The 18,520-nt window shown below is 44.7% G+C and overlaps 3 protein-coding genes across 3 annotated transcripts; 1 reads left to right on the top strand and 2 right to left on the bottom strand.

The window, feature by feature from the left end:
- Positions 1-579: 579 nt before the first annotated feature.
- Positions 580-6,239, bottom strand: nuf2 (UF2 component of NDC80 kinetochore complex; the record flags this gene model as incomplete). The annotated part of the gene is made up of 13 exons (XM_079218504.1): positions 580-714; positions 786-921; positions 1,649-1,824; positions 2,949-3,089; positions 3,171-3,308; positions 3,442-3,504; positions 3,606-3,699; positions 3,857-3,930; positions 4,528-4,625; positions 4,725-4,786; positions 5,061-5,137; positions 5,256-5,330; positions 6,117-6,239. The coding sequence occupies 13 exons, from the start codon at positions 6,237-6,239 to the stop codon at positions 607-609; spliced, it is 1,365 nt and encodes a 454-aa protein (XP_079074630.1). The 3' UTR covers positions 580-606.
- A 927-nt stretch (positions 6,240-7,166) lies between these two features.
- ap5b1 (adaptor related protein complex 5 subunit beta 1) lies at positions 7,167-12,212 on the top strand (the record flags this gene model as incomplete). Its single annotated transcript, XM_079217882.1, has 3 exons — positions 7,167-7,304; positions 8,299-9,093; positions 10,010-12,212. 3 exons carry the CDS (start codon positions 7,167-7,169, stop codon positions 11,948-11,950), a joined length of 2,874 nt encoding a protein of 957 aa, XP_079074008.1. The 3' UTR covers positions 11,951-12,212.
- A 315-nt stretch (positions 12,213-12,527) lies between these two features.
- Positions 12,528-15,532, bottom strand: cUnh1orf50 (chromosome Un C1orf50 homolog; the record flags this gene model as incomplete). Its single annotated transcript, XM_079218039.1, has 5 exons — positions 12,528-13,546; positions 14,283-14,414; positions 14,722-14,808; positions 14,894-15,009; positions 15,484-15,532. 5 exons carry the CDS (start codon positions 15,530-15,532, stop codon positions 13,361-13,363), a joined length of 570 nt encoding a protein of 189 aa, XP_079074165.1. The 3' UTR covers positions 12,528-13,360.
- Positions 15,533-18,520: the final 2,988 nt, after the last annotated feature.

Genomic DNA, 18,520 nt, shown 5'->3' with positions numbered 1-18,520 from the left:
ACGATGAATCGGATTAAGGTTATAAAAAGGGATGAATCCCTTTCCTGCATTACATCCCAAAACTAGTTAGTCGAGTTGTGAATGATTCAGAACAACAAGCTGAGCAAACGTTAGCAGCAGCTCGGCCTGTAACTAGAAACTGCTTCATTCCATTTTAATTATTTTTACCGGTTTTAATCAACGAGTCCATTTGTTAAAAAACATCTGAACGATGAATACTCAAGAAATCTGAACTGGGAGAAGCCGATGACATCGCTGATGCTGAAGACAACGACTCCCATGATTCCATGTTTCAACTCTTAGCGGCAGAAAGTGACATGTTGTGTGTTTAAGGGGTGCTACATCTCTTAAACTGGCTCAATATCAGCTGTTTTTCTCTGCAAATAAAATTACGACAATCTTAATAATTTCATAGTGTTACGATAATATTCCTATATTAATGATTTACGATCTCTGGGCAACATCAGTGCAACAATGAATACGGTAATTTGGCTCATTTTGATTTTATCAGATTTATTAACTGGTACATAACTCCATTTAAAAACATGTTAAATAGTAACGGGGAAAAAGGCAACAAACAGAAGAACACACGTAGAGAAGTAAAGTTTAAAAGTGTGCAGACATCTTGGTGACGTCTTGTTTCAGGTCCACGATGTGGTCCTCGATCCTCTGGTGCAGCTCGTCCATGGAAGCCGACAGCGTGTCGTACAGCGCCTGGACACAAGGGGGCGTTAGTCCTCAAGCTGCCGGTCAACAACAAATAACGACTTCGGCGGCACACACACCTGAGCTTTGGCCGTCTCTTTGCTGCACACGTCCCTCAGGCTCTGGATGTTGGCCTTCAGCTGCTGCGTCTCTTTGGAGATCTCCTGGATCCGGCCGGCTCGCTCCTCGCGCTTCTGGTGGATTTGGTTGCACTGTCTGGGGGAACCGGTCAGTGTCGGTTATTTCAAACGTTCGGTGGAGGCGGGATCATCCAATTCTGTTTATCACATTGCTATGTAACTTCTAATTATGGATTACAGCGCTGAGCAAAAATTTTTTTAAGGGAGCATATACAGGCCTTTTTTGCCGCAGATACTAATTTCTTCTCATTGATGATCCATATTGGCAGATTAAGATCATGTTTGTTTTGTTACAGCAGCTGGTCCACGAGGCTCCACAGCCTCAGTCAGTGTAACCATCAACAATTCCAAATCATTTAACTTTGTTATCGTCATCTATCGCGTTGTTGCTTAGAAACAAAATCAAAGTGATAATGATATAAAAGATGGTATTTTTATGAATTAAAAAATTCTTGTCATTGATTAGTAATCCGAATAATTATCATAATCTATAAATCAAAAGATTTCAACCAAAGCCTTATTTTACAAGATTGCATTTGAACACATCCCGGCAACTTTTTCCTTTAAATTCCCACGAATGATCAGAGCCTGAACGCATCACAATGCAACTGAACAGAACCTGCTAGCAGCTCTCCTGCTGTTGATTGAACATAATTTACATATCAGAGATCGGCGACTAGAAAAGCATGAATGCCGATGTCCTGATGGCATATTTGACTGAGTATCATCCGATAACGATAACTAATTAATCCCTGGTTCCACCACTAGTGAGGTCCATGACGTTGCAGATGCGTTAAACGTACTCCAGCGTGTCCTGAACCTGCTGCTCCTTCATCTCCTTCTTCTTCTGCTTGCGGATTTTATGTTTGGACTCTTTGTCCAGCTTCATGCCCAGCGCTCGCTTCAGCTGGCCCTCCTCCACGCACAGGTTCCTCAGCTCCTTCTGATTTTTCTCATACTGAGCTGTCAGCTCCTTGTGCTACACACACACACACACACACACACACACAGTAAATAAAGGGTTCCGGTGTTTCTCTTCAAAGCCACCAGACTCCTTTGAGAGAAACAGTCGTTTTAACTTTGTTTTGTTATTGTGTGTGACTTTGGTGAATCTGAACTAACCCTTTAAAACGCCGAAGTCACACAATAACAAACAAAGTAACCGACAGCGGCAGCAGTAGACGAGCAGCTCCTGCGTTCTGCAGGTAAAAGGACTGGTTTGTAAATGAAGCCTGGTGGCTTTGAAGAGAGCGGCGATGAACAGAACTGTCAGTTCACCGCCCAGAAAGGGCCGTCTGACGGAAAGACAAGGCAGGGAAAATATTCAAAATATAGCCGCTTTGAAGCCTGGAGTTTGGCAATTTGAGAATGACGTTAAAGCGGAACGCTGAATAAGATGTTTTTATGTGTCCAAAATGTTACATTAAACTTTCGTGATCTGAAAACACTGCAAAATGGTTGACACTCCAAACCCATGACCAGATAACACAGCGACCTGTCAATCACTGTGTAGCCCCGCCCTAAAGCATAACCTGCTTTATGGTCTATTTGACTCTAAATGGACCATAACTTACTAAATGAACATCATGCTGTATTGAAGAAGACTTGAAACTACAGATTGAGACATAAACTCATGTTTACAATGTTTACTGAGGGAATAAATCAAGAGAGAAGTAGAGTCATTTTCTATAGAATTCTATACAACCAAAGCAGTCGCCTCCTGCTGGTCAGAAGAGAGAAAGCAGGTTTAAGACACTTCCTCATTGGCTTCACCTTGCAGACCCAGGATAAATACCTCATATAGCCTCACTTCACAAATAAATCCAAACAATCCCTTTTGTTAAAGACCAGGTCATGGACTAATACTGGGCTTTTTGAACTTTTTCTGCCAGGCAGGAAGGAAACAATATGGCTTGGGACAATCTATGCAGCCGTTTTCCTCATCACTCCCTGCCATTACTATAACAACATCATACTGGTTTCTAATTAAAAGGTAGCCAGTCTGCTATCGCTACCTTCACTACGAGCAGCGGCCTATTTGTAGTGGTTATTTCGCAGGTGAGCTCATTGAAGAGGACGTGAGACGGGCGGTGTAGTTCGTACCTCCTCCGCCCGCTGCATGCCGTTGCTCATACTGCTCTCCAGCTCCTGCAGCAGGCTGTATATCTGCTGGATCTCGGCATCCCTGTGGGTCAAACTCTGCACCTTGTTCTGCTGCTCCACCATGCGCTCGTCCGTGTTTTTCTGAAACCAAAGACAAAACAAATGGTCGTTTCAAAGCGGCGTTTCTGGAGACCACCCCACCCCCCTGTGTCCTCTACTCACGATGGAGCTCTTGAGGTTCTTGACGTTCTCCCTCATCTTCTCCATCTGAGCCTTCAGCTCCTCTGGGGACTCCACGATCTGAGACTTGAGTTTGCTGACATCCTCCTTCATGTTGCAGACGTCCACCTTCACCTGGGCCTGAGACCCCGCCCCCAAACAGCATATTTTCAATAAAAAGCCCTCGACAGAGCTCTCTGAGGTGCTTTTGGGACGCCGCACTAAAAGCGCCTCAGGATCTGGTTCACACGGTTGGTGTCAAACGTTCACGTACCAGTTTCTGAGTCTTCTCCGCAATCATGGCTTTCCACTCTGCGATGCTTTCGTTTTTCGCATCCTGAAAGGAGATTTTGTTGTTTCACTGGAGAGCGCACACACACACACACACACACACACACACCACAACTCATCATGTGACTGCGCTTCATCACCACCTACCACTTCCTGGTATTCGTGGACGTTGGTGGCCTGCAGCTCGGAGAGAGCGGCCGCCAGCTCGTCGGCCTCGGCCTGCTGCTCCGGTGGGATGGTCCTGAACGTGGACCAGAAGAAAATAAAAAAAGTGCAGGAGGAAACATTTGTCTTTTACGTCACTGGAGTGAACACACAACGATTTACATTCTGACTTCTTAGGATCATGAAATACATAAATATTCATGAAGTATTCAGAAATGCACAGATCTACTTACGTCAGCGTCACGATCTTCTTCTCTGCTTCAATGTTGCCTTTGGTGTAAACCTGCAGCCTGTCCATGTCTGTCCTCTGACAACAGGGAGAGTAACTGTGACAAACACACACTGAGAGCAGCAGTACGTCTGCAACCTTGTTATTCATAGAAATACATCTTGAATATGCTTTATAATGTGATTATAAAGATATAAATTGTCTTTTTGTCTAGGAACCACATTGTCGTGGACTTGTGGTTCCGTGAGCTGCAGAGTGCTCAATACATTAATACATTAGTATTTATTCGAGGTGATAAAGCAACACAGATAGGCCATGAAAGAAACCGCGTATGTATCACTTCCACGACCTCCGCCTCGCTCAAATTTAGACTGCGGGTAAATTTGTGTCTTTATTCTCGGGGAAACTAAAGTGTTTCTTCTTGTAGATTTTACGGCTTTGTTCTTATACATTTTTGTTCTTATAAATTTTTGCTCTGTAATATATTTATTCATTTTACCTCACCCAGAGTTACGTAAATATTGAGGGCAGACTCAATGCTGCAGAGATCATTTTGCTTACCGGTCCTAACATGTTAACCGTCAACCACCGGATACAAGACCGGATACAAGACCACTCTGGTTTTAGCCTCCACCCCCCCACATCACTACACCTGCATGGACAAGTATCACATACAAATTTGGCCTGCTTCTCGAAGATCAAGTCCATCCTCTGCTTCCTGAAGTGAAGGAAGTTCATGATGGCGCTCAGAACAGTCAGAGTCTTCTGTTTCTCTAGAAAGGGGAGAACAAGACCGGTGATATAGTTTCAGGGAAAAACTCTGGGCGGGTTTACCTGAAAAAATACAAAAATAATAATAAACATGTACGTACTTGGAGCTAGAAGGTCGTTCAGCGAAAAGTCGTAAACCAAGCACATGGGCAGAAACTGCTGCCTGTGAAAAGATCGCACAACGAAACAAGTTTCAGATCTGAAGCCTTTCAGATGCTGGACTACGAATAACAATAATATATATATAATATAATAATAACAAAAGCAGCCTTGTGTTCTGTTCATTTGAGTCTATTTGGCTTGTTTGCATACATCTAAATACAGTATTCTGTGGAGGTTGGGGCATAGTAATATATATATATATATATATCTATATATATATATACACATACATACATACACATATTACTCCAGGAGAGGAAGGAAAAAAAACTCACATGCGTATGTAGACGCTCATGATAGCGGTGGCCCCCTCATGATATACTGGGTTCTGAATGTTGTCCAGAAGTGGAACCTGTGGGGGGGGAATAAAATCATATCTTCAACATAGGAAAGATATCAACATTCCGTATATAAACGTGCAATGGACGTCATCAGCCTGCTCAGTGGAACTGGGGACGCCTGGTACTCACCATGGAGTGGCACTCGGGTCGGAAGCGAAACAGGAGATGCAACACCCTCATGTACAGCGTTTGAATGGAGTCCGGCTGAAAGAGAGACAGAAGTGAGCGCCTTGAAGATTTTTATCTGCTCCAAACTCAATCGGCATCTCCGACACGGGGCCGGTATCTGGTCTGGTCCTTAGTCATCGGAGTCTAACTGCCCGACTGTCTGAAGTAATTGGAATTCCATGAAAGGATAGATTTGTTTCTCTCTCTCACAGGCCCTTGTGTGCGCTGAAAGAGTTGTTGGTTGTTGGAGTCTTTCCCTCTTCCACACTGGCCGTGTAAAGATCCTTTGGTATGAGATTCCCGGGGAAGAGACGGGTCACTAAAGCCACAGTCCTCGTCGTGTTCAAAAGCATGAAAGAAAATAAAGCTACTAGAATGGCCCAGCCAATCACCTGACTTGAATCCAAGAGAAATAACTAAAGATCAGAGTTCATGAAAGAGTTCCCACAGAAGCTTCAAGATTTGAAGAATGAACCAAAAATCACAGCTGAGCAATGCATGAGACTAGTTTCTCATACAGGAGGCGTCTTGAACCAACAGAGGCTTTTGTACCAAGTATTAAATACATTTCAGTATATATGTATGTAGCTATGTAACTAATATATATATATATATATATATATATATATATATATATATATATATATGTAGCTATATGTATGTAGCTATATATGTATGTATCTATATATGTAAATATACATACATACATAATAAACTCCTTAGTTCAGTTTATTGAACCATTTCCGTTACACTACAGCTGTCTAAGTTCACGGACCATTCAACCCCACTCGGCATGTCGCCATTATCGGACGTTCACGGTACCTTTGGAGTCGGAGTCAGGTCGCTCTTCGTGAAGTGTTTCGCCTCTTGACCAGTGAGAACTTCGGTTCGGAAAAAATGCACTATCGCATCCGCGGTGTAGATGGGGAATGTATTTTCCGACATTGTCACGGTTTTAGTGCCAGTGAACAACAGGGACAAACTCACAACAGCGCACACACAGGAACTTTTCAACGACGATACAAAAATTGGCGCCCTAAATACGACTTCCTTGTTGATTTCTCTACGGCGAATCTGATTGGTCGTTTCACACTTCTTCTGTTACTAGGGAGATGGCTCACCAGCGCCCTCTACCGCACTCACCGTGTACAACTCTTGAAGTTGGCTGGTTATGATTGAATTTAAAATGTGTAATGTTTAAATTAAGAAAAAATAAGTTCACAATAATGAATAGCATGAAGCCAAAACATAAAAAAGCAGCTATTTACAGTTATAACAATAAACAAAAGCAATGGTGAAGACAATTATAATCTATTGTTGTCTTGTTTTATTGTCTTAGGATTGTGACGAGAGGGATACAATTATTTAGTTATTCGAAACCTTTTTGTATTAATATGTACTATTGTTGCGGTAGTAGCAATACCCCTTTCCAGGAAATATTAAAATAAACAACTGAAGGAGCAACGTCGATTCCCATTGGAAGAGTTCACAGACTGCAGTGTAGACAAGTATGTTTCATTCGTCTCTGAACAAAGGTTCCTGCAAGAAAATTACTTGAAATGTAATTCTTAAAAAGCAGGATTATTCCAGAGAAACTGTATTTATTTATTTAAAAAAATGTTGGTGCTGTTTTACGAGTAATATGTCATACTCCTGGTCGACACTCCGCAGCAGCAGGGGGCGCTGATGTGACACCGCGACCGTTATACGTGCACGTGACAAAACACGGAACTAACTGCTGCTGAGCCCCTGGATGCTGAGGAGGGGAACTTTGTGTCACATTTCAAAGTCAACGCTTACTGCGTGCAATGACTTTGGAAGAAGTTCCTGACCCGCTAATTCGCACGCGAAGGTTTCGGGTTTGAGCGAACAATGGCGGCCAACTGGGCCGAGAGGATCTCCGCTTTCTCCCGCAGTCCGTCTGGCTTCCTCTCCGAGACAACAGCTGACGCTTTCCTCGCAGAGCTGCTCCGTGAGCTCCGAGATGACAGAGCCAGTTACAGCCTTAAGGTAACAACAACATCAACTACAACAACAACACAAAATGGAAATGTGCGATTAGTTAACAAGTCTCTGGGTGCATCCCAAGTCTCTAAATTGCATCCCCGTTTCCCTCACTTGCGTCCTTTTCTTGCGTCTTAGTACCTCCCACCAGGGATGCATGGAGAGACGCAAGGAAACCATGCGAGGAGAGAGGACACAAGGACATATGTTTTAACAACAGACATGAGACGTCCTTTCCTCTGAAGCGTCACGTGACTGCGACCACTGAGCACAGCTGGATCAGCTGTGATCAGCTGTCAGTCGGCTTTAACAGCTGGAGAGAAATTATATTTTAAAAAAAAATCATTTTTTCAGCCGATTAACGTAAATGACTATAAACGTAGTTATATAAGCTGCATTTTGTTCCTTTTTTGTTTCAAAACCAGCAAAATCATACATAAATAAAATGAATGATAAATTAAAAAGTACTCGAAGGATGTATACATAGAACATATACAGAAGGTATACAGTCGACTCAACTATAATCATAAATATGATTTACGGCAGCTGACCTGTCATAACGAGTGTTCCCAGGAAATGTGGCTCCACCCACTCAGCTTAGCAGCAGCTTCTTTTTTCTTCTTTATTCAACAATTGCACATGTTCAATTTCATGAAGTGTCAATAAGAGACGGCAAAATACATTTAAACTAACATGCCAGGGATGCCGAACGAGTGGCGTTCGCTTGCCGCTGTCCTGGCACCTGACTGACGCCTGCCACAGACTTGCCACAGACGCCTAAGCGGGCTCATAAACCCCCAAACCTCGCTGGTCCCAGCTCCTCATATGGAATCTTTTTGACAGTTTGGTCGCACAAAATGAACAATTTGAAGATGTCAACTTGGGCGTTTTAACTTCTTCTTTTTTAAATACAATATTTGTATTACTACTTTAAATTGAGTAATTGACAGCAGTGAACATGTATTATCCGTGCTGTGGCATTTTCCATTGCGTCCCTCAGGTCCTGCTGCTGTCCCCGCTGTGTGAGCACCCGGCCCTGCTGTGTCCCTCAGACTCTGTGGGCGAGGAGACGGCCCTGGAGCTCATGTCGGTGTTGGACCAGTGTCCTCCCAAGTCCGTCCAGTTCCGCTGCCACCTCCTCCTGGCCCTCACCACCGTGCTCGTCTGCACCGCCTGCGTGAGCGTCCGCTCCTGCGCGGCCCAGGACTTCCTGGACCTGCTCCTTCAGATGGCCCAGGACACCGGGGACCTGCACGGGGACGGCGCTCTGCTCTCCGTCCGGGCCACGGCCTGCGACTGCCTGCGGGAGCTGGAGGCCTGCTCGCCGGGCCTCCTCGCGCAGCGCCTGGAGCTCCTGGGCGGGCTCCGGCAGAGGGAAACCTCCCGGGTCCACCAGGCCTACGCGGGACTCCACGCTCTGGTGTTGCGAAATGCCGTGTATCGGCTCACCCAGGACACGAGCGGCGGCGCCGAGCACCTCAAGGCTCTTCTGGGAGGAAACACATCCGTGGCGTGGGAGGCCGAGCTGGACTCGAGCCCGACGAGCGACAAAGACTCGGCCGTTCTGTCGTCCCTCATCCTGGGACCCATGGGCACCGTGCCGACCCTCCAGACTGGGCCCGACTGTAAGGAGCTGCGTTCGGTGCTGTCCTCCCTCCTGGAGGAGTCCTACCTCCTCACTCCTCTGTGCCAGGCTGCACTGCTACATAGACTGACAGAGGTGGTTGCCATGGTGCCCGGTGTCCCTCCGGCCGTATTCAGAGCTCAGCTGCTGCGACTGCTGGGCACGAGCGAGGTTCGTGTCACATGGAAGGAACTAGTCTCCAACTTTACTCACCTGTTAATGTTTACAAGCATTTTTTGTGTATGTTTAGATCTTAAAACGTTCAGTCCAGCCCAATTAAATTACATTTTCCAGTGAAGCTCTTGTGCATGTGAATATAATTTGAATACTGCAGGGGAAAGGCGGACCCCGCCAGTAAAAAGAAAGACTGCTTTACAGAATTTAAATCCTTTGGGGAGGGGGATTAATATTTAGGAATCAACGCTTTTTTGCTTTCTTTCCTTGAGTTAGACCAGTGGTTCTCAAACTTTTTCTGTCACGCCCCACTTTGGAGGAAGAAAAATGTTCACGCCCCACCCCCCAACTAAATTGTAACAAAATGCTGAATTTTTATTGAAATAACTTTTCGTGACTCCAGCCGTGCTTTTTCAAATAATAGAATAAAGAAAATTGAAATCACTTTCAAGTAAACCAGATTGCCCCATCAGACAAAAAACTAATAACACGTGCAATCATTTTGTTAGAACAATGCAAAAAAAAGTTCTATCTGTGCAACTAATATTTGGCAAACAAATTGCCTATTGTGGCAGCAATTAACTTTGCACTGAACATAAGATAATAACAATAACGTTCAACTTGTGCCTAACAAAACAAAATGAGTGCAGATGTGTGTGAGGATGGGTAAAGGATAAAGAATTCTAAATAAAATATAATTAAAAAAAAAAAATCCCCTCCCTGCGCCCCACCTGTAATACCTCTGCGCTCCACTAGACGGGCGCGCCCCACAGTTTGAGAACCACTGAGGTAGACTAAAATAGATAATTCTATATAATTTCATCGGGGTAATTATATTTTTTTCAAACGATCCAATAGAAAGTCTTCACATCAGCAGCTTTAAACTGACCCACTAACTCTTTGTTCCTCCCAGGTCTGCCTCCTCCACGCCACGCTGCTGTTGAAGTGTGCGTTCACCGACAGCCTCTTCAGCGCCGAGGACGAGGCCTTCATCCTCCAGCGGCTGGTCGTGCTCTCCCAGCACCCGCTGCTGAGTACGCCCGAGAAGCTTTTCTACACGGACTTCCTCCTGCACTTCCCCGAGAACCGTCCGATCGGATGCGGCGGCGACGGCGACGAGACCCTCCCCGTGCTGCTGACCCCGCGGCTCGCCGCGGCCCTGGCGCCCACCGTGTTCAACGACGGCGTCACGGCGCTCGCCCGCCTCAACCTGCTGGCCCTGGTCTACCTGGAGGAGGCGGAGGAGGGGGAGGAGGGAGAGAGCAGGGGCGTGGCCTACCTCTACGAGCACCTCGCCTCGCTGCTGCGCGTCGTGGCCAACGGGGGCGGCCGGGAGATCGTCGTCACCTTCTTCAGGGCCGCCTTCCTCTTCCTCTTCCACTTCAGCCACGTGGAGCGCTACTGTCGCAGCCTGACGGAGGAGCTGTGCGAGCTCTACCTCCGACACACCCACCTGGCGCCGCACTTCGTCAACCTGGCCGACCGAGCCCAGGACAAGCTCGCCGGGTCCGACTGGGCGGTGGGGTTCCTGAGGGCCCTCCAGGGGGTCATCGCTGATGCCCCGCCCGCTCGGCTCACCCTGCGAAACCTGAGCTGGCACCTCAAGACGCTGGCCCGCGTGGCGGAGGAGGGAGAGATTCGCCAGCGCAGCACCGTTGGCTTCCTTTCCAGCGTCCTCGCGCCGTCTCCCTTGTCTCTGTGCGCCGGCGGCAACTGGCGCCTGGGGAACGGCCTGCTGGGGGTTTGCCGCCGCCTCCTCGTTCACCCCAGCCTGGACTCGCTGCTCATCCCTCTGGCCGACGTCCTGCTGCATCTCACCCGCCACTACGGCGACACGGACATCCAAGACCACGCCCGCCTCTACTACGCCCTCCTGACCACGCTGTCCCGGGAGAAGCTAGCCGGGGTTCTGGCGCATGGCTCCGCCGAGGGCGGGCGGCAGGTTGCGAAGCGGGCGCTGTCCTGCATCATGGCGGAGAGCGAGGGCTTGGCGAGCGCGCTGACCATTCACCGGACGGAGAAGTCGATTTTCGGGCTGGTCGAGGCCCTTTCTGAGCCTCAAGGAGAAACGGTAACCGATGAAGTAAGCGACCCAGACCAGGATGAGACTTCACCAGCAGAGGCCAACGCAGCTCTGGAGGAATACAGAGCTCAGTTCCTCGTCCCCGGCTTCGCCTCGGAAATCACCCTAAACTACCGGCTGACTCGCACTGACGGCGACGGCGACTGCGACTCCTGCTTCGATCAGCTCTTCAGCATCCGCCTCCACTTCGGCCTCACGGACGACCACTACGAAGAACTGGGCGACATCAGCGTCCCGAGTCTGGTCCGGGGGCAGCCGGCGCCTAAAGTCCGGCTGAGACTGAAGCCCAGGCGGCCCTACCCCACCACGCTGCACGCCAGCGCCATCTTCACCACGCAGGACGGCCTCTCCTGGCTCACCGTCCTGCCGCACGTCCACGTGGCTTTCCGGCAGACCTTTGCGCCGCTGCCCGCCCCTTCCTCCTGGGGGGACAGCGGCAGACGGGTCTTGTTCGATGCCTTGTGGGATGAAATGGGCGCAGAAAGCGGGGACGGCCCGGCGGACTGTGCCACCAGCCTGTTCTGCTGCCGGATTAAGGAGGCGGCTCTCGCTGCCCTGGTGGAGAAACACTTCCTCCCCTACCGTATAGCGGATCTGCCCGAGGAAGAAGAGGTCAAGGTGCTCTTCTTCCTCCCGCCGCGGTCACACGTGCTGCTGAAGATAAGACCGGGGGATCCCGTGCAATTCAGTATCGCCGCGGATAACTGGCAGCTTCTGCGTCACCTGAATTCTTATCTTCTGACAATCACGTCCTCACAGGAAGACACTTGACTGGGACGCTGCTTACTGGCTCGCTTTTAAATAATAATTTTAATAACAAAATCCTAATTTTTGTCACGCTCAAATTGTACTTGAAATTAAGTTGCTGAAGACAGACGATTAAAAATAAACGTATTGCACTTTAATTGTCTTGAGCAGAAATTAAATGTGAAATTGTTTATTTTTCAAATAGTCAGAACAACCTCATTGGTTACTGTTGATCAATTAAAGACATAATTGACCCGAGTTGCACAGGATGTCAATGATATGATAACTCAGCAGAAGTTGTACTTCCCTCCTAAAATTCAAAGTAAGGACACATTAAAGGTACCCATGAAGTTTATTCTGTTTTTGTAATCCTACACATGACTCACTTCCTGCGGTTGGATTCACGCTGATCTGCTGATTCAACAGAAGGTGGTAATGAAAGCAGAGACGACAGATGAAAAATGAGCTGAGCACGAAATGCTCTCATGTTTGTTGAACACGCTGGATCTGGACATGACGTTCGTCTTGTTGCAGCTCTGAATCTCGTCCGTCAGATAATTGACTAAATGTGAGTGAAACAGGTTTGATAAACATTTTCAAATCTTTATTTGATAAGTGTCCACGTACAGGCTGGCCAGTGCAGCTCCATTTGGTATTTTCAGTTTTAGAAAACCTTCCCAAGGCTGACACTAAACTCAACATCGCCAATCAATGTGTATAAAAATTAAGACTTGTAGTAATTCTGACAGTATTGTAAGGCAAAAACATTGTTTTTTTTTTTTTCTTCCAGACTAGTGGAAAGAAAACACACCAGAAAACACATTCAGGTGGTTTTATTATACTACTTTGTTCACTTCTGAAAACTTCTCCTAAATGAACTGCACGTTATTAGATAATACCGTATTTTCATAACGTCGCACCAAACTTTACAGTTTCATCCCTCTCTATAGTCTGAAGGCTTTTACAGAGTGGTTCGTTCATATGTCACTCAAACTGATTTATAAATCTTATTTCTCAAAACATTAAATATTTTTTGAATTAATGGCTGTTAATTGTTTGATACAGAAGATTTCCAAAATCCCCCCCTCTAAAAAAACCTGACAAGTTTTGAAACAGGCTTTATCCAACGATCAGATTTCTGCACTATAGAATTATGCAAATTAGCACATCTTAAAATGAGAATAACCATTTGAATATTTAAAGATAACATTTCAGACAGCTTGTAATACAACAAATGTTTGTCTTAATGTCAGCAATCATCTGGGGAAGGTTCATGATGGCATCAGTTAAAATGTTGACCTGTAGCGTCTCTCCTTCAGTCCGTGTCTGAAAGGAGTCAAAACACTGGAACAGATGCTTTGACATCAGCGGTTCCAGTCCCTGTTTGAGTTTGTCTGTTAGCGGCCGCCGCGTGTCCTCTTAAAATCCAGTCCTCTAGTCAGAGAGGCCCTTGAAGTTGGGTTCTGTGTAAGGCGGCAGGGCGGTCTGCTGGCTGAGGAGCTTGTCCATGATGGCGATCTCTGCGTCCCTCTTCGCCACCTGGTCCACGGGGGTCCAGGACATGTCGTGTTGAAGTTTGAACGCGCCGACGAACTCGTGCGGACAACTTGGGCCCCATTCCTTCAGAGGGAGGGAGTAAGGCAATGGTGAGCAGAAGTTAAACACTTTAACTGTATAAACCAGTTAAACCCTAAATTCCCTCCCTCTTTAAGAGTTTAAGAGCTGTATCATTTGACAGAAGACTATTGAGTCAATTATCACAGATTTTTTTTTTTTAAGCAATAAAAAAAAAAAAAAAAAGCTTCAATCTGAGTTTTTAGTTTGGTCTTGAGTTTTAGACTGTTCGTCAGAGAAAACAAGCAACTTTGTCTCACCGTGGCCTTTTAAAATGGCCATTTTCCCACCAGTTTCAGATATTTTTCAAGAAACTGAACAGCAGAATAAATTGATAAACAATGAACAAAGAAAACGTAGTTGCAACCCATAATTTGTTTCCCATTTCACTGTCAAAACTCTACAATGACAAACATGCAGACACAAAAAAACTGCAACCGGTCAAATCCAACCTGAACTGCCTGCGTTTTGTTTTTTTGTCCATCTGCTCACTATCAGCTCCCCTCTTAGTTACGTGACCTTTGAACACGAGACCCTTCTAACCATCTCTCTCTCACACACACACTCACACACACACACACACACACACACACACACACACAGGAACTCTCCCTCAGGGGCACGTTAAGCAACAGGCTCTGTGCTGGCATGTAACGCTTTGCATCGACGTACGCCGACAGAACGCTAGAGGCAGCTTTATGGCCCTCTGGTTGGGTGGTCGGTGCGTCAGTAGAATGCTGACCTTGGGGGAGATGATGGAGAAGTACTCTTGTCCGGAAGGCCGCCGGTAGAGGTAATACATGTTGCCTGCTTTTTTCACAATGTTACAGGCAGCGTGGTGGAGGTCGGCATCTCTTTTAGCGTCTTCTAAAACCTGGGAAGAGAAAATATGAGCACTGGACCGAAAGCATGTCTTTTGTTATCTTATATTATACCAGATACACAGCTAAAAGCACATCCTCATCCGTAGTACCTGTATTGCTGAAATGTACCGCAATATCGGGAGGAAAATGTGTCACATTTGAACATTACCCAATGTGTTTCGCCTCAATAATTCATTTTAGATTGTTTAAGTTTGCATTGTCCCCCCAGTTTACGCATCCTAGCACGACCAGCCAAAAGATAGCTGCAGCAGCATTAAAAGGAAAAGATCATTGCGTGTACTTGTTTTTGCTGCTCACCTTCCTCGCCTGTTCCTGCAAGTACCTGATCTGGTCAGCAATGACTGTCAGTTTGTTGCAGGCGTTGGCTTTAGTGAAATCATCTCCCTAAAAAAAAAAAAAATACAAAAATATATATTAGTACCTCACTAAGAATTATTATTTGTTTGTTTTAATACATCTCAGTCCATACCCTCTGTACTTGTGACGCCAGAGACACCAGGTCCATGGGGTCCCCCACTCTGTTGGTCTGGTAGGCACTGACCAGTTCCACCCCGCTAGGGGCGCTGCTGCTCTCCACCAGAGTTACTGTGGGGGGGGAATAAACACATGTAGAGTTACATCACTATTATATCATGCATGTAACCGAATCAGGAGAAACGTGATTGGTGATGCAACTACAGTCACAGTATCAGCGCTGTGGCTACTGTAACTGTAGCTGCTACTGGACGAACACAGCAGCTGCTACGAGTACAGTCTGGACATGAATCAAATGAAACAGTCACGAAACTGTTCAGCACACGTCTGCCACATTAAGTGAACAGTATTTCAGCAACCACGCAGCATACAAAAAAACAACCAAGGGAGCTGACGTTATTCGGTTGCGTTGAAACGCAGACCTCGGGTACCACGCGCTGAACTGTCGTTAGCTAAATGAATACATAAATAAATACAACCACACTGGCGTTGACAGTGACGCTGTGTGACACAACTTAACGTAAAACAAACTATTCCCCGCAACGCTGTGAAGTTACAGTCAGTCACTCGGTTCGGTTCTGTTACCCGTGGTGGTTTTGCCGGGCTGGTTGGGAAGGCTGACCGTCCTGTCCATGTTGTCTTCTTTCAGTTCTTTTTTACTACCAACTCCTCTCTCGGGTGACACTTGTTATATATATAACCTCCCTGTCCACCTGCTGGTTTTGTAACCGGCTAATATTTGACAAAAAGACCATAGAAACACCGGAGGCTTCACGGGGTCTTAAATCAACGCCCCCTTTTCCTTAAATTGTAGTTCTACTTTGTGCCTGTACAAAAATAATTCAAATAAAAGGCTTTGTCGGAACTTTTTTGATTATGATAAATTCACGTTTTCAAGCCTGCAACTTCCATCTCAATAAGACCAAATTCCATGTTATATTTAATATTCCGTGTCCATTATTACTTGGATGTGTTTTCAGGCGTACCAAAGACAGCCCAGCGTCGCTGCAGAACATTTAAAAAGATAAGATGTGTCACTGTTGAGAAACCAAACAAGCAAAGTCGCGATTTCGCCGCGTAACAGTTGTTGGGATGCATTTGTCACGTAAACACTTTACACCGCATTAAACCACACAGGTATATGAATTACTCATGGGTGTATATGATATACTAGACCTACAATAGTGTTGACTTAGGGTTTATTGCCATTTCCTTGCATGGTTTCCCCCACAATCCATTGCGCTCACACTTACACAAGTTTGGCTTTTGATAATATACAGTCCTGGGTGGTAGGGTAGTAGAAGTTGTTTCCCCATTATCGAAGTATTTATTGTTGTTTTAATTTGTGGATAACAGAACAAGTTAAACATAGTCATATGTAGGGCAGAATAAGAGTAGCAATATCACACAGTGAAGATACTCCATGAAGCAAAAATCCTGCCACAAAACTTTACTCAAATAATAGTCAAGTATTTCTGGCAAATTGTGCAAAAAGCGACAAAAGTAAAAGTGCTCATTGTGCAACAAAATGACATCCAACAGTGTTTTACTATTATACATGATATTTCTGGATTCATATGACTGCTGCATTAATTGCGTTTTACTGCTGTAGATGTTTTAAGTTGTGCTGATGAGATCAGAAAGACAGTTCTGTTTTCAATCTCACAAGTAACTAGTAACTACAGCTGTCAGACAAATGTAGACTAAGTTTTAGCTAAATTGTACTTTTTACTCCATCTACATTAATATATGCCTCTGAGATGTAATGGGGTAGAAGTATCAGTCAATATAAATACTCTAGTTAAGTACAATAGCTCAAATACACTTAAGTAGATTGTACTTGGATACGTTCATAATTTGTGCTCCACAGAACAAGAAAAAATCGTTACAATAAAGACGCTTGTCTTTATAATAAGACAAAATTACACTTAGTTGAAATGGTTTACTAATACAGAGAGAAAATAAATAATATTGTGACATTAGAATATGAAGTTCACGCGGTGCCAAACGTGCTGCTTTTGTTTCCTCCGGCTGCTTTTACAGATTTTGTGCATTTTAAAAACAAGAACAGGAATTGGCCCCCCAAAAATGGCATCATCAGTTGTTTAAGTCGTATTTTACAGTTATGACTATATGCACCTGGAAGCTATGGAGTTGTTTTTAGATTCAGATTCAGATTCAACTTTATTGTCATTGACAGCTATGGAGTTGTTTTTAGATTCAGATTCAACTTTATTGTCATTGACAGCTATGGAGTTGTTTTTAGCAGCAAAGGTGAACAACGTTTATTGCTCTTATTTTGAGTTTGACATGAGAGGGTTTCTGGTCTCTCATCTGAGAACACATCTCATGGCAATGAAGATGCCATACCTCCCAGATCTTCTTTTGTCGACAAAAAACAATCAATCAGTCATATATAGTATATATTTTAAAATGTATAAAAAAATGTGTCACTTCACTTTTGCACATCTATTTTCTTTTTTTCTATTAAAATACACTTGTATTTCTTTCTTTTTTCTTGATTACCATATTTGTATTGTACATTTTAATATAAATGTGGTGCACAAAGTTAGATATTTGGGTCACATCATCAGGAATGAAGCAAGTGATGATGACGATGTGCAGCGGCAGTGTTGCAAACTTTATGTACAAGCCAATACGCTGGCACGTAAATTTCATATGTGTACAGAAGATATTAAAACTGATCTCTTTAGAGCCTTTACTCACCTGTACAGCCCACCTGTGGTGCAGTTATAGTAAAGCAAAAATGAAAAAGATTCAGGTGGCATTTAATGATGCTTTTAGAATCTTGCTCAAGCTTGTGCAAGTCATATGTTTGTGACTCGTAATGTTCCCACTTTCCATGCTGTGCTGAGGAAATTTAAATGTCGATTAAAGAACATGTAATTATAAAAGCCTTAACTGAGCCAACACAGAGTGATACGAGGTATTCTTCTTGTTTCTGGAAACATTGGAACAAGTGTCTGTATGTTTTTAACCCTGAGTGATTTTTTAACTGCAATGATTACACCTGTCCTGGTATTGTATTTTATATATTGTTGTTGAATTTGTTGCTATATGAACTCATGAGTCTGAAATAAAAGAAATATATAATATTTTTCTATTTTTAAATTATGTCTCATGTTATTGCACAGGTTTTTGTGTATTGATATGCACCTTTCCAATACTTGGCAATAAACAGTTCTGATTCTGATATATTGTGTGGCCTTCTTTGTACATTTGACATTTATAACCCTCCATATACAATGCAGCTAACTTTATTTTACTGGGGAACATATTCAGAAGCATGTGAAAATAACCAAGTCTGTATTCGAGGAAGAGATGATGATGATGATAATGATGATGAAGATGATGGTAATATAATTTTGCCTGGATCTAATATGATTTAATGATTTGTTGAGCTGATGTGACATTGTATTGCATTTTCCCCACAGTAGTGACGCTCAATATTTCAATATTATAACGGTGTATGGGGGCGTGGTCGCAGGGGCTTAACTGTGCAGAAAACCCGCCCACAAGCAAGTTTGTGCCGGAGAGTGAAGTTAACACCTCTCCCCTCGTCTCCCGCATCGGGCTGCAGAGCCCCGACATCTTTAGCGCC

The sequence above is a fragment of the Taurulus bubalis genome, assembly GCF_910589615.1.
Source record: "Taurulus bubalis genome assembly, chromosome: 5".
Taxonomy (NCBI): domain Eukaryota; kingdom Metazoa; phylum Chordata; class Actinopteri; order Perciformes; family Cottidae; genus Taurulus; species Taurulus bubalis.
This window is presented reverse-complemented; position numbering and strand designations above follow the sequence as displayed.